The sequence below is a fragment of the Leptonotus elevatus genome, chromosome 12 (genome assembly GCF_054856555.1).
Source record: "Leptonotus elevatus isolate MCC_2025b chromosome 12, RoL_Lele_1.0, whole genome shotgun sequence".
NCBI classification, from domain to species: Eukaryota; Metazoa; Chordata; class Actinopteri; order Syngnathiformes; family Syngnathidae; genus Leptonotus; species Leptonotus elevatus.
The window spans coordinates 7,969,507-7,984,341 of NC_141250.1; the positions used below are offsets into that span (position 1 = coordinate 7,969,507).

The window sequence follows — 14,835 nt, forward strand, 5'->3', positions numbered from 1 at the left end:
CTGTGGACTGAGAAAACCGGGGCGGTAACTATCCCAATACGAATAGGATGGAATGGCAGATGACCAGAAAATGTTGCGAAAGATGGTGAACTATGCCCAGGCACTGTGAAGATAGAGGAAACTCTGGTGTCAGCAAGTGCCCAGATAGAGAGGCGTCTTTGTGGGCTGAGAGAACTGGGGCGGCAACTAACCCAATATGAATGGGATTAAATGGCAAAAGGCCGGTAAATGTTGAGAAAGATGGTGTACTTTGCCTGGGCAGGAAAAAGCCAGAGAAAAAACTGGTGGAGGCTCGCAGCGGTCCTGACGTGTCCCACTCGTAACGAGTTTGCTGGGCCAACGAAGCACCCAAGGGAATTGTCTCTGATTAACCGCTCCCTGAACAAGACATCTGTTGCGTGACGGTACAGGACTCCGATAAAGGTGCCAGGAAGTGCCCAGATACAGAGGTGTCTCTGTGGGCTGAGAGAACTGGGGCGGTAACTAACCCAACTGGAATGGGTTTGCAATGGCAGAAGGCAAGAAAATATTGCGAAAGATTGTGAACTATGCCCAGGCACGATAAAGATAGAGAAAACTCTGGTGTCAGCAAGTGCCCAGATACAGAGGTGTCTCTGTAGTTAGAGAGAAATATGGCGGCAACTAACCTAATATGAATCGGATGGAAAAGCAGAAGGTCAGAAAATGTCGAGAAAGATGGTGAACTATGCCTAAGCAGGAAGACGCCAGAAAAAAAATTGATAAAGGCCCGCAGCGGTCCTAACGTGTCCCGCTGGTAACGAGCTTGCTCGGCCAACACAGCGCCCAAGAGAACTGTCTAAATAACCACTCCCTGAACAAGACATCTGTTGCGTGACGGTACAGGAAACCGATAAAGGTGCCAGCAAGTGCCCAGATACAGAGGTGTCTCTGTGGGCTGAGAGAATTGGGGCGGTAACTAACCCAATACGAATTGGATGCAATGGCAGAAGGCCAGAAAATGTTGCGAAAGATAGTGAACTATGCCTAGGCAGGAACAAGCCTGGTGGAGGCCCGCAATGGTCCTGACATGTCCCGCTGATAACGAGCTTGCTTGGCCAACACAGCGTCCAAGAGAATTGTCTCTGATTAACAGCTTACTGAAAAATACATCTGTTGTGTGAAGGTAAAAGAGTCCGATAAAGGTGCCAGCAAGTGCCAAGGGTACAGAATCGTCTCTGTGGGCTGAGTGATCTGGGGCGGTAACTAACCCAATACGAATCAGATGCAAAGGCAGAAGGCCAGAAAATGTTGAGAAAGATGGTGAACTATGCCTGGGCAGGAAGAAGCCAGAGGAAAACCTGGTGGAGGCCCGCAGCGGTCCTGACGTGTCCCGCTGGTAACAAGCTTGCTGGGCCAACACGGTGCCCAAGAGAATTGTCTCTGATTAACTGCTCCCTTAACAAGACATCTGTTGCGTGACAGTACAGGACTCTGAAAAAGGTGCCAGCAAGTGCCCACATACAGAGGTGTTTCTGTGGGTTGACATAATTGGGGCGATAACTAACCCAATATGAATGGGATTTAACAGCAGAAGGCCATAATATGTTGAGAAATAGGGTGAATGAACTATGCCTGGGCAGGGAGAAGCCAGAGGGAAAACTGGTGGAGGCCCGCAGCAGTCCTGACGTGTCCAACTGGTAACAAGCTCGCAGCTCAATGCAGCGCTCAAGAGAAATACGACTGATTAACCGCTCCCCAAAAAAGACATCTGTTGTGAGACAGTTCAGGATTGCGATGAAGGTGTCAGCAAGTGCCCAGATACAGAGGCTTCTCTGAAGGATGGTGAACTATGCATGGGCAACAGGCATAGTTCTCAGCCCTACTGAGCACATTGGGTTTAAAAGAGTGTTTATTTAATGTTTATATTGACTAGTTTATTTGACTTTTTCATGGTAGATTATTACAGATTAAATATTATAGGCTACAGTATGTTAAAATAAAATTACCTAAATTCAGCCACAAAACTGAATAATGCACTAATTATCAATATTGACCGAACTGAAATGCTTATATCATATGGCTATTGGACTCATACCCTAATTGGCGCAAATAGTCTAACACCATATAGATCGGGGCACAACTAGATCGATTCTGTGCTTTGCGCACGTGTCATGGATATCCTCATATTTTAATCAAAAATATGACAACAGCTTACATCAAACCTCCTGTATTACTATAGAAGTCCATTCATTGAATGCATTATTGTTATCATGTTTATTATATTTCTTAAAGAACTCGCCTGACTGTGGAACACTTATGACTGGGCAGGAGGTGGTCACACCTGGAAGGCAGTCTCCAAGTCCCTGGCCAACTTTACATCATCCGCCGGCGGAGGTCTGCTTGCAGTTTCTTATAAACGTAATTTGGGCACTTTGGCCTCCTGCATGGACTCCAGAAAATCTGGTTCTTCTTCCGCCATGTCAAGGACTGCGCTTTTCTTACTCCGATTTTAAAGGGAATTTGAGGAGCTCCTTCGATCGGGAGAAATTCAGGTGCGCTGAACACAACCGCGTGCATCTGCAAAAAAAAAGAGAGAAAGAAACTCAGTCTAACTGGCCTCTGAGCAGAATTAGCCTTGCAATAAACATGACACCGAGTGGAAGCAAACTAAACCAGAATACTAACCTCACCCACGGTACAAACTCAATGACAACACAGCATGTAACGACGATTACTAATAAGGGTGAAATAATAAACAGCCACTGCCGTTAACAATAAACACTTAATTCTTTCTATTTACAAAAAGGCGCTTGGCATGCTATAATCCAGAGTGAACTCCCTCCGACACAACAATATTCATTCATTGATTGCCGTGAACAGCTGCTTACAGACATTTGCTACCAAAGATACACAGCATCTGAGCTACATGTCGACATAGACATTCGGCCAGCCAGGCATCTGTTGGCTGCTTTATGGGCTTTGTAGTTGTGTGTCATCAGCGCTTCACATCGAGCCATTAAAAAAGATATTGTGGCAAGTTAAGAAAACAGAGGAGGCAGTGGTTTGCCAGTATGCTTTGCAGTCGTTACACTTATCACGTTGACTGTCATCATGGCTCTTTAGTTTCATGTAATTTTAACGAAAAATGCTAAATTGGCATATACAATAGAGGGAAACAAATAGGAAGTTGCTTATTTAGCAGCATATTTATTGACTTTTATCACTCATTTACAGTGTAAAACAACAGTAAAAGCTCTAATAATAAATAGATACTTATACATGCATATAAGCGTCATATATGCACAAATATGCAATTTCCAACATAAAAGGAAGCTATTGTATGCATTACCATTACAATTTTTTTGAATTAATCGGCCACAGACCCATCTGTTCAGACCTGTCGGATTCCCCTGGTGACACCATGGGATTCTGGTGCTGTCAATACTGATGGACTAATATTTCGATCCATCAGGAAGTAACTGAATTTACAGAAGTCCAAACTTATATCTTAATAATAATAAGTGGGTCAGATTCGGAATTAAGTATTTTCTATTCAAGAAGCGATATTTGCCATATTTTCGTTCAAACTCCACCAAATCCAGACAGGAAGAAGAGTCTCCTTCATATGGAACTAGCGTAACTGCCAGAACTGTGACACATTCAAAAATAATGTCTTTTACTTTTTAATTCATCCTAATGCAGTTTTCAACAGCTCAGGTCTTCAAAATGAAAAAGAAACACAGTCACCATTCAAACCTGTCACTAGCTGTGTTAGCTTGCTATCACCTGTCCCGTCGTAGCATACAACTGTCACAAGTATTACGACAGACTAGAGTGACGTCAGTTTTGTAGCGTGACACAATGTAGTAAAAAAAGTTGTTAGCACACCGCCGTTGTCTCTGCATTATTGGATATTGAATACAATTGCCAACGAAGCTGCTATGAATCTTTGAAAATGTTCCTGGCAGTGATCAGACTAGCTAAAGCTACGGACACAAGATTAAATGTCTAACCTGTGCATAACGTATTAAGTTAGTGTCACTTTCAGTGCTCCACAAAGCATTATTAGTCCAGCAGATTATCTGATGGTAACATGCGGTTGAGCTGCTGCTACACTGTTAGCATTGTGGCTAGTGAACTTTAGCCTGGCCCTCGTACTGCTTTCCGGTATTATATTGCAGATTTGCAGTAATAAAATGCCACTTGTTTTTGTTTTGTTTTTTGTAGTAAATCATGTTCCAACATCATAGGTATTTTTTAAAGTCGCACTCCAAACAAGATGAAAGTAACGTTTCCTTGATTTGTCTTCAAAAAGCAATTTCAAAGTGTTTTTTTCTTCTCCTCTTTAGGACTTGGCGGCATGAACATCTGCCAGACATTTTTTATGTCTTCAAGCTTATTTTCAAAGTGGTGTTTATATATTTATTGTTTGAAATTAAATAAACACCAAATAAAGTATTTTCCCAGCGGGGAGGATGTCCTTTTATTCCCTACTTTTCTCGATTAAAACCACTCCTCTCGCTTGTTTGTTTGTTTGTTTTCCATGACCAGATTTTTTTTCTTTTTTTCTTTTTTGTGGGGGTGGGTCTGTGGATTATCAAATCAAATGTATTACTTGAAGTGCATATTTATCCAGAAGATTTTGGTCAAATGAAAAAATAAATTAATAAAATGTATCATTACCTTCGTGGGCTTGTGTTGGTGTGTTTTTTGGTCCAACCGGCAAACCAGGAATGGAGCATACCAATACCATAAGATTTGGGTCACGTTGGGAATATATGACTTTTGGGGCATAATTCTTCAGAATTGTACTATATGTGCGGTTTTCTAAATTGTAATAAATAAATAAATAAAATGACCAGAACATCAGGAACAAATTCAAAATTGTACAACAAGTCTTTGGAACAAATGTAGAGTTTAATGCCTTAAAGAGAAGAAAGTTTTAGGGGCATTCAAATTTAGAGGTTCCTCCTTAGTTGCCCTAAATACCAATACTTGCCTATACCAAAGAATAACATTTTACCCAAGCATTACATATAAAATGCAATTTTATTAACCTTCATGCCTCCATTCATATTAATATACATTTATATGTTTCAACTTATTTAAATTTCACAGCTCCATCCATATGAAAAAAAGAAATATAGAAGAAAGAGAAGACAAAGCACAGACTGGATAGGCTACTTAAAACAACTCTGAGAAAGAAACAAAGAGTAACACAATAAATGGGCACCATGTTTTTAAAGATTTGACCCCCCCCCCCACAAAAAAAAAGTACAATTGTGTTGTTATTCCGTGAGCAAAATCTCCCTTTTGAAGCATTTTTTCTGAGTGAGATCACATTTTTCATTACGTCAAGATCAGAAATAAGATTGAAAGCTATTTACACTACACTCACTTTACATAAATACAAGAACAACCATTTACGGGTACGAAATATCTGCAAATTGAAACACAGCCGCCAGCTTCACTACTCTTCCAAACCACAAAATCAAAATGTACTCTGAAAGTAGATATAGAACTGATAGACTCATTGATAAAAATAAAAAAAAGGCATCCATTTACAGTAAGTAGGATTCCTTGTGTGTGTGTGTGTGTGTGTGTTTTGTGGGATCCCAAAATAAATTAAGTCAAATTGCTTTTTGTAAGAAAATACGCAATGAACAGTGTGTGAAGCTGATGAATCACCGAGTAAAAATTCATTGTCATTAAAACATCAGAGGTCCGACTTGCATATCGTTGTCTGTGCTTTTTTTTTTAATTATTTTTTTAATTGTTGCTTTGTGACGTAAAAACGTTTCAGTGAAATGAAAATGCTGCACGGAGCAGTAATGTGACACGAGGCACTATTAACATTATTATTAGTATTGTTATTATTATTGCATAACTTTGACCCTGGTTACCGTTACAAAATTATGCTTTAAAAAGATCTTGAAGAGAAAATACAATACGCCCTGCCTGGTCTGGACGCTGTTTAAAAAAAAAAAATACTACTAAGATGAAAAAAAATGGGGGAAAAATCATATACTGATTGGGAATTTTGTTGATCTGTGATCTGTGTAATAAAATATTCATTGAAAAATATTTGATTGAAAATAATATACACTAATACAGACTTTACCTAGAAGTTGTATGTCAACCATACACAATTTCAAGTTATTATTCCAAAGAAATAAGACCTTTACCCAATATTTGTGTTTAATATTTTGTCAACTTGCACCATACAATTTTAGTCAAACATAAAAATGTAAAATTGACTCAACATTTTTTTTTATTATGTCAAACTTTCACATGGTGAGCAACCTATCATTTTGTGAATTAAATGTTGTGTAAGAAGTAAACATAAATATTAAACACGAAACAATTTTTTTGATAAAAGACCCTTAAAAGTGAAATCAAAGCTCTGTATCTGAATACATTGTACATGTTTGAAGAGTATTGCTGAAAACGTGCAAAGACAGAACTATGTAGTACTGAATTTTGGATATGTAGCGTTTGTTTACTATTGTGGTTTTCCTGATTTTTATTGTGTGAGGGTTCCTAAAACGGTGCCTTATAAAAACTTGAGCACCTTCGTTCACATAAGCGTTTATCCTGCGTGATCGGGTAAATTTCCTCGAATCTGTCATATGTGGAATATGAGAGCATATTTTTCCTCAAACAAATTGGATAATCTTGTCTTTATTTTCGCAAACAAAAGGTCATTGTGTGTAAGTGTGTAACACTGAGTTTGTAACATTGACAAAATATTTTTTCCAAAAATCTTTGAGGATTGATTTTTTTCCCCTCAAAACTGTATTATACAACGCTAAAATTTGGATCATGTAACAAGCTGGCTGACAGATATTCAACACAAAATCTAAAAAAATGAACAATTTAGCTTTTGGGGGGTTGTTTAACAAAATAAATAGTGTGTAATAGACTGACAAAAAAAAAATATATATATATTTTTTTTTTAACATTTCATCAAATTGAGATGTGGAATAGGTTGACAAAAATATTAATGTTAGAGCAGCTTAGTAGTTTTGTGTCAAAATAATTGACCTGCTAAAAAATACGTGACTTTTTTATTTGATTTGATTTTTTGTTGATCTAACATACTGCAAATTGTTGCAAACAGATAGAAGTGAAATAAAAATAAAATGGGATCAACTCCATTTTTGTGATATTGCAATTGTGCGGTTAACAAAAATACGCTGTTGAATAAGCTTAACAAATGATGTGAATCATCTATTCTCAGTGAACTAACAAAAAATGAAGTGGACCACTTTGACAAAAATGTTTGTTTGTTTTTACAAACAGCACTTGTGTGGAACTGTTTATCATAAAAATATTGGGTAAAGTCTACATTTTGTTTTGCGTAAGCACTAATCCAAACCAGTGAAAGTGAACAACGTTTAGCCCCATGTTGTTTGACTGTGTCCACGAAATTAATTTAAATGACACGCTCTGAAAAAAAGACTTCTGTATAAATCCTGCACCTCGAATCAAAGAGCCCTCTTTAGCCAACGTTTATACTGTACAATAGACTGTATATATATATATATATATATACACATGTCTTAAAAACATCATCACATATATTACAACATTTTTGTACACAAAGAAAAGTAATATGTGTTGAAGCGACCTTCAATCATAAAATGTTACATATATATATATATATATATACATATACATATACATATATATATATATATATATATATATATGGTTCATAAAATATGATAATGATGATTATTTGTGTTTATAAATTGACATCTTCAATAAAAATCATCTGACAAAAAAGTATGAATAATAATAAACAAACAAGGTGCTGTTATTCGGTCACTAACATAACACACATTGATATGTGCACAAATTATATACAGTACATAAATAAAGCAAACATATACATTTTACACATGGGGGATTAATTTGTATGTGAGGGCGGGTGTTCATGGGTGGCAAACTTCTTCAAGGTGCTGTAATACACGCACACACACGCACACACACACACACACACACACACATACATATATATATATATATATATATATATATATATATATATATATATAAAGGTCACTGTTTCCTTTTACAGGCTTGGCTCCAATAAATGTAACTATGAAAGAATATGGCCAATTTTAACACTGCAGGCAGAACAAGTGTATCGCTGCATTTCATATGGGGAAGAAAAATAATTCAGGATATACTTGAAAAACTGAAAAAAATATTGATTCATTAACATTACGGTGATTTTTCTGTATGTTCTATTGTTAAATATGGACAAAAGAATTGGGGAGAATCAGCTCATTAAATACAGTGAAAACACTCATTTTGAACACGCAAAACGCCATACAATTTGGAAACTGAAGAAAATTTTTGAAGAAAATGTCACAGAAGTAAAGAAAATCATATTTGACAAGACGTACAAAATTTCAGCAAATCTCACGAGACTTCAACTCAAGCTCATTTCAGCGAGGTAGCCTTAAATGATTAAATGTGCATTTGGCTTTATCTTTGGTTTTTAATAGGTTCTCATACACCCAACAATCACAAGGTGAATCTACTTATATGAATGCATATTGCTGCCATCTTAGAAACCTATTCTAATATACGTTTTACATTAAAACTTGAGTTTTACATTTTAATTTAGTATGTTTTAAGTTTTAATGTAACATGTTTAGCAGTTAGAATTAATCACTTTTAACTTTTTTTTTTTTTTTAATTAATTGTCAATTCCAAGAGAAAAAAAAATCCAACTGGTAGAAGATTTCGGGCTGTATTTTTGTGATCGGCTTAAAACCAGTGTGGTCATTCTGTAGGTAGGCGGGTTAGACCCGATGTTGGTAATTTCACAGATGTGCACAGACCAGAGGAAATTTACAAACGTGTGGCGAGCCTTGAACTGATGGAAAAAATCATGATCTGCCGACATTTGCGCTAAGGCACAGATGCAAATAGTGCCTTTAATGTAGTAATATTACATGTTAGCAATGTAGCAGCTGTGGCTAACATCAGCTTGTTTACAGTGCTTGCTAGCTCTGCTATTTTGTTGAAGATGGATATGGGTTATTTGTGATTATTTATCCTGACTAAGTAAATTTATAATCGCTTGCCATTATGAATGTCCATTTTTGAGAACCTCGCTTATATATATATAGGTATATATATATTATATATCAGGCACTCGAGCTGGGGTATTTGTGAAGTGAGGCTACATTCAAATCTTGCTATGTATACATTTTAACTCATGTTATGCATCTAATGTATTAGATGTAGTTTTTACCTGATACATTTTATGTTTTTGAAGTTACAACATAAAAGTGTATTGTAAATATTTGATTACATAAAAAACAACAACTGGCAACTATCCGCTTAAAATGTGTATGTTTACAATAAGCAAAGCATTTACTTGAAGTAGTTGAATGATACAAAGTGTGGGGGGAAAAAATCTTTAAATGAAATAGCCAATTGCTTGTTTTAATTATTATTTTCATTATAATTGTTTTATTGCTGAAATGTTATCATGCACTTCTTGTCATAACATCACCTGTATTTTAATGTTTCTACATTTTGCATTACAACCGCGGCTAACTTTTTATTTATTTGTATTTATTTTTTATTTACACTTTTGAGATTGACCACATGATGGCCAAATCTGTTCACACCACTGATTGGAAATGCCTGATGCAGCGGTTTAAGAGATGGAAAAGTCAACAGCTAATTTTAGCTGTTAGCTAACATAGCTAAATGTTTCTGCTGTTTGCATTTTCACCTGTAGCTGACTGTTAACGTCTTGTTTGCATCATTAACATTAAAATTAAATCTAATTTCATCATTCGTAGATTCGTTTTTTTAGAGGTCTGACCCACATTTTCAACCTTAATTTTCATGTTGGTTCCATCAACGTAGCATTAGCATAGCATTTATCTTGGCAGCTAATCTGCCCTTAAGAATCTGTAGTGCTGGATGTCTTAAACTATATTCACAATGGGGCTATTTCTTCAATCAGTCAGATTTCAAATCCATCCTCACAGGCTCGGAGCACTGGCCCTCAATGACGTTAGCATTTTTCTGCCCCTCTCTGACCAACTGATCAAAGCAGAACTCGTTACAGCTTCGACTAGCAAAACACCAAGCGATCTGCACAAATGAATACATGTAATAATCGTCTCATGTATGGCGTATTTTATTTATTAAAATATGTTGATTCTGAACTGCGCTAGATATTTACTGATGACTTTTTGTTTTTGTGAAGTAATAATGGTGGTAAATCCCCACTTAAGAGCCAGCAGGTACCAAATGCACGGCCCAACACTACAGTAAAGAAAGGTGTTATGTGGGTGACAGTTTGACCCTGAGACAGACTAATTCTATTACCATTATATCCTATGTGGATAATTTTAAGATTCCACTGTTTTAATCACGAGGGGATTTTCTGTTATATAGTCCCAATGCTTTTGTCCATATCATGTATGCAAATGATCAATGTTGTAACAAAATGTCAACTAACGGAAGTTCTCATTATTTGTAGTTGGTGAAATTCAAGGCAGCTAATTTTTGTACACAGACGGGAGCAAAAAAAAAAAAAAAAAGACATCAATCAAGCTCTATTCACAAATGTATTGCTCTTCTGTGTGTGTGTGTTTGCCCCCATCTTTGTAACACTTCAGCCATTTTAAAGTTAAGTGCTGCTGTGCAAAAAAAAAACACCACAAATTCCAAAACCAGCTGAGAAGAAGTAAGGAAAGCAGAGTCCTTTTCGTGATTGTTGTGTTGTTCTCTGTACATGATGTTGCTGAAGCGTTTAAAGCGAACGATTGAAAAAAGAAAAAAAAAGCCCCCCGAAAAACATTTAACCCACAACGGCTCATAATACATAATAATAATAAACATTTATCCGATGGTATTTTTTTTCACAAATTTAGTATGGCCCTCAGAGGACTAAAGTGGCCCCTGATAGGAAAAAGATGATTTAAAGAAAAAAACGTTTTCTATACATATACTGTTGTAACCGTTAAGATTGCACTTGATCTGATTGCTTCATCACAGCACAAAAAATCCAACAAAGAGGCTATTTCAGAGTGAGCCCCCCGCCCCCCCCTCCAAAAAAGAGGCATTTGTGTCAATGAGCTTGCGGTGGTGCATTGAAAGGCCAGAGGAAATCATCCGTGATCAAGGGGCGCCCTCTGCTGCCAATCCAGATCTTTGAGCCAGCATAATTTAAAAAATGGGGGAAAAAGAAAGAAAAATCCACACTCTGGGCTCTTTCACATTATAAAGACAAAAAATATTCCGACAATTGTATGTTCTCCCCTCGTCCGATTAAAGACTCCATGTTAAAAAACTTCCAAACAGTGCTGTAAAAGACAATAAAAGATCCTGACTGTCTGTTCCTTCCGAGAGGATCCCCATTTGACCCTGTTTTCTTTCTTCTGCCCCGCCATCTTCCCCACGAGTGTCCAGGCCAGCTGAAGAACATTTCCCAGGGAGATCCGGCTCCCCCGCGCGTGTTGGTTCCTTCCGTTCCGGCTGCTAATTTCTCACTTGTCTCACACCAGCATGTGTCGACGCCGGTGCAGGGCTAAGTGGTCCGAGCGGGAGAAGCTGCGGTCGCAGTCCGCGCACTTGAAGGGCTTGACGCCCGTGTGCTTCCGGTAGTGGCGGGTCAGCTCGTCCGAGCGGGCAAACTTCCACGTGCAGCCGTCCCAGGTGCATTTGTAAGGCTTTTCTCCTAATGGGAACACACAGAAACACACGCGCTCTAAATAATAATATTAATAAAAAACTTAGTACCTTATTGTGCTTCTCTAGATTAGCTGCATCACCTTAAAATTAACATTTTAATATACTTTTTTTGCTTGAAGCTGTCAGAGTAATTTATTTATCTTTTTGTTTTTGTGGTTGTCGTTTGCGATGTTGCCGACCCTCTAGTGTAGTTATATAAAGGGATTTTTTTTCACTAATGAAGGTCACATATTTATTTGTGTATTTTTAAAGTCAAAAACAAAGAAAACAATTTAATTAATAGAATTTTTTTATTCAATCAACTGTAAGCCATTTATTTTAATGTAAGATGAGTTTGAAATGACATTCAAGTGCTTTGGGAATTGGGATCATAGTTTAGTGTACATTTTCGGTTTAGACAATTTATATAGGCAATTGTAAACTATTTTAGGGAAGCATCCATTACTAACAATTTTTGCTATTCAATTTTGGGGCTTGGTCGCCAATCCATGATAACAGTGAGCATTCACTGTATATAAAAATATTCACATCTTGTACATAATGGTAGGTCAATATCACAAAATTTAACAAGATATTTAAGGAATGACCAACACTGTTGTTTTAGGGTAGAATTTTCTACATGTCTTCAATATAACTAATTTTAGCTTGGTAGCATCCAAATGTTCAGCACGTGTTTGCCTTTTTCTTTGTTTTCCTCGTTTGTGTGATATGTTCTCACATGCCCAACACAATTTATTAAGAAGATCATCTAATTTAACATATTTGGAATGACACATAGAACAAAATAGTGCTAGCCAGCTGCTAGCGCTAACAGCAAAAAGTAATAATACTGTAAATAAAGTTGCACAGTATGATGTTGCAAAATGTTGCCAAAAGTGTCAAGTTAATGTTAACCACTAGCGCCACCAGCCCCTATCTTGAAAGTAAATGAATAAATGAAGTAGCAAAGTGCAATGATGTAGATTAGGCCTAGGCTACTGGTATTTTGAAATGTCCAGACAGTGAAGTCTAGTACTAACCGGTTGCGAACACGAGCCACTAGCTAGCCCGACAGCTGCTAAAGGTATTACTATAAATGAAACAGCAATGTTTTTTGGGTGTTCAAAATATATCAAATTATTTTGAAAACCACAAAATCCTTAGCTTTCATCCCTTAAATGCTGTCTTGCACATTTATTTTATTGTCCGCTAACTAACTAACTGCTAGCGCTAGCCTCTAGCAAGCTACCCACCAAATAGCTAGCTGCTATGTGGCATCATTAGCTGTTATCAAGGTTTTCAGCGTTTTAATTTATTTTAATTAACTTTTTACATTTGAAAATGGGTGTAATTGTTGTAGAGCTTGGCACTTTTATTCATATTACAGCAATTTCTTTGTACGCTTGTACAACAGTCAAGAATGTTAACATATCCTACTTTCAACATCGCATGTACATACATGTAGCTACAGGTAGCCTAATGACAGCTTTAATTTTCATGTAGCTCAATTGACAATTCCGAGTTTACGTCACAAGACAAAATGGTGAAATGACCTCCTCCGTCCATTGAAAAGCATTGGACTTTAGGTCGTTGTAATTTGATTTGTGAGGATTATTTTGATTTCAAAATGTTATGAAATGTCGTTTGACTACAATCACAATCTGCCTGGTTTGTATGCTAGTTACAGGCAAAAGCAATACAATAGTTTTCACCATGTAAAATAAGCATTTGCATCAAGCTGCCTATTTGTTGTATAATTCATTTTGTTAGTTTGAACTTGCACTACTTTAATATGACTTTTGTGATGTTTGTTGTTGATACTGCACGTTGCTCAATAAAGCATACAAAAAATTGCGTTGCGATCAGTGGTTGTGATGCATTGTGGAAATATCACAAATACCCGGATGTTCGGAAATGTCAGCAAGATGAAGTAAGAAACTGATACTAAAAACAGAAAACATTGACTCAGCTCTTGCATTAGATGGGTGGGTGTAGCCTACACCAATGTTTGAAAGCCACTGACCTGTGTGCGTCCTCCGATGTGCTTTTAAATGGGAGCTTTTGGTGTAAACCTTATTGCAGCCCTCAAAGTCGCACCTGTGGATTCTCCGTTTTTTGGAATCGGGCGACTCCGACCTCCGGGGGCGCCGTATGCTGTCAATACTGAACGGCGACATTGAACTGTAACACAAAAGCAGAGTCAAAGACGGTGACATATTTTGTACTGGCCTGTAACTATTTGATTGACACTAAAAGTATTTGAGTGTATAAATAAAATAAAATAAAATAAAATAAAATAAAATAAATGTAAGTTTAGATAGTTTACAATAAATAGTGCTGTGATTTAAAGGATAACATATTGGGTAAATATATTATGTACAGATATTGTTCCCCAAATATTCAACATGTAAGATAGATAGATAGATAGATAGATAGATAGATCGATAGATAGATAGATAGATAGATAGATAGATAGATGGATGGATGGATGGATGGGTGGGTGGGTGGGTGGGTGGATGGATGGATGGATGGATGGATAGATAGATAGATAGATAAATAGATAGATAGATAGATAGATAGATAGATAGATAGATAGATAGATAGATAGATAGATAGATAGATAGATAGATAGATAGATAGATAGATAGATAGACAAAACATTGAAGTCTGTATTTAATGTGCAATTATGCCAGCAGGTGGCAGTATAAGCTTGCACTAGAAAAAAAATGAGGGCTGCTCTTTTCATTGCTCATACCATCCATCAACATGCTTTATTTCTCCATCTAGTCATTTGAGGTTAACAACTGCCTACTTATTGCCGTCGTCCATAATTGTGGCATTTCCACACACACACGAGTGGTCAATATCACTTTGCTGATGTCGTTTGTCACCGTTTATCACTGTGACGTAAAAGTTGCGTTAGGACTCAAGTCGGCCAATGTGTCTTCTCTTCTTTTATAGATAAAAAATGGTTAATAAAGTTTTCCTTGATTTAGAGCAATTATTATTGTTTTAGTCTTAATTCACTTGCCCGACAACAAACATCAAGTGCACTCCCCCTCCCCCTACCTATGTCTCATGTAATGGACTATTACATCTTCATACTGCACATGTGCAGACTCGATTCAGGAAGATGGTAGCATGAATGACGTTTATTTTTTT

At 36.9% G+C, this 14,835-nt stretch overlaps 1 protein-coding gene across 2 annotated transcripts in view; it reads right to left on the reverse strand.

Annotated features, from left to right (window-relative positions):
* Positions 1-4,991: 4,991 nt before the first annotated feature.
* Positions 4,992-14,835, reverse strand: part of klf12b (Kruppel like factor 12b) — a 63,291-nt gene continuing 53,447 nt past the window's right edge. For both annotated transcript variants that reach the window (XM_086091110.1, XM_086091109.1), the window contains 2 exons: positions 13,697-13,854; positions 4,992-11,680 (listed from right to left, as the gene is read on the reverse strand). In XM_086091110.1, the coding sequence (XP_085947236.1) occupies positions 11,499-11,680; positions 13,697-13,854 (340 nt within the window). In that variant the 3' untranslated portion in view covers positions 4,992-11,498. The remainder of the gene's footprint in view (positions 11,681-13,696; positions 13,855-14,835) is intronic.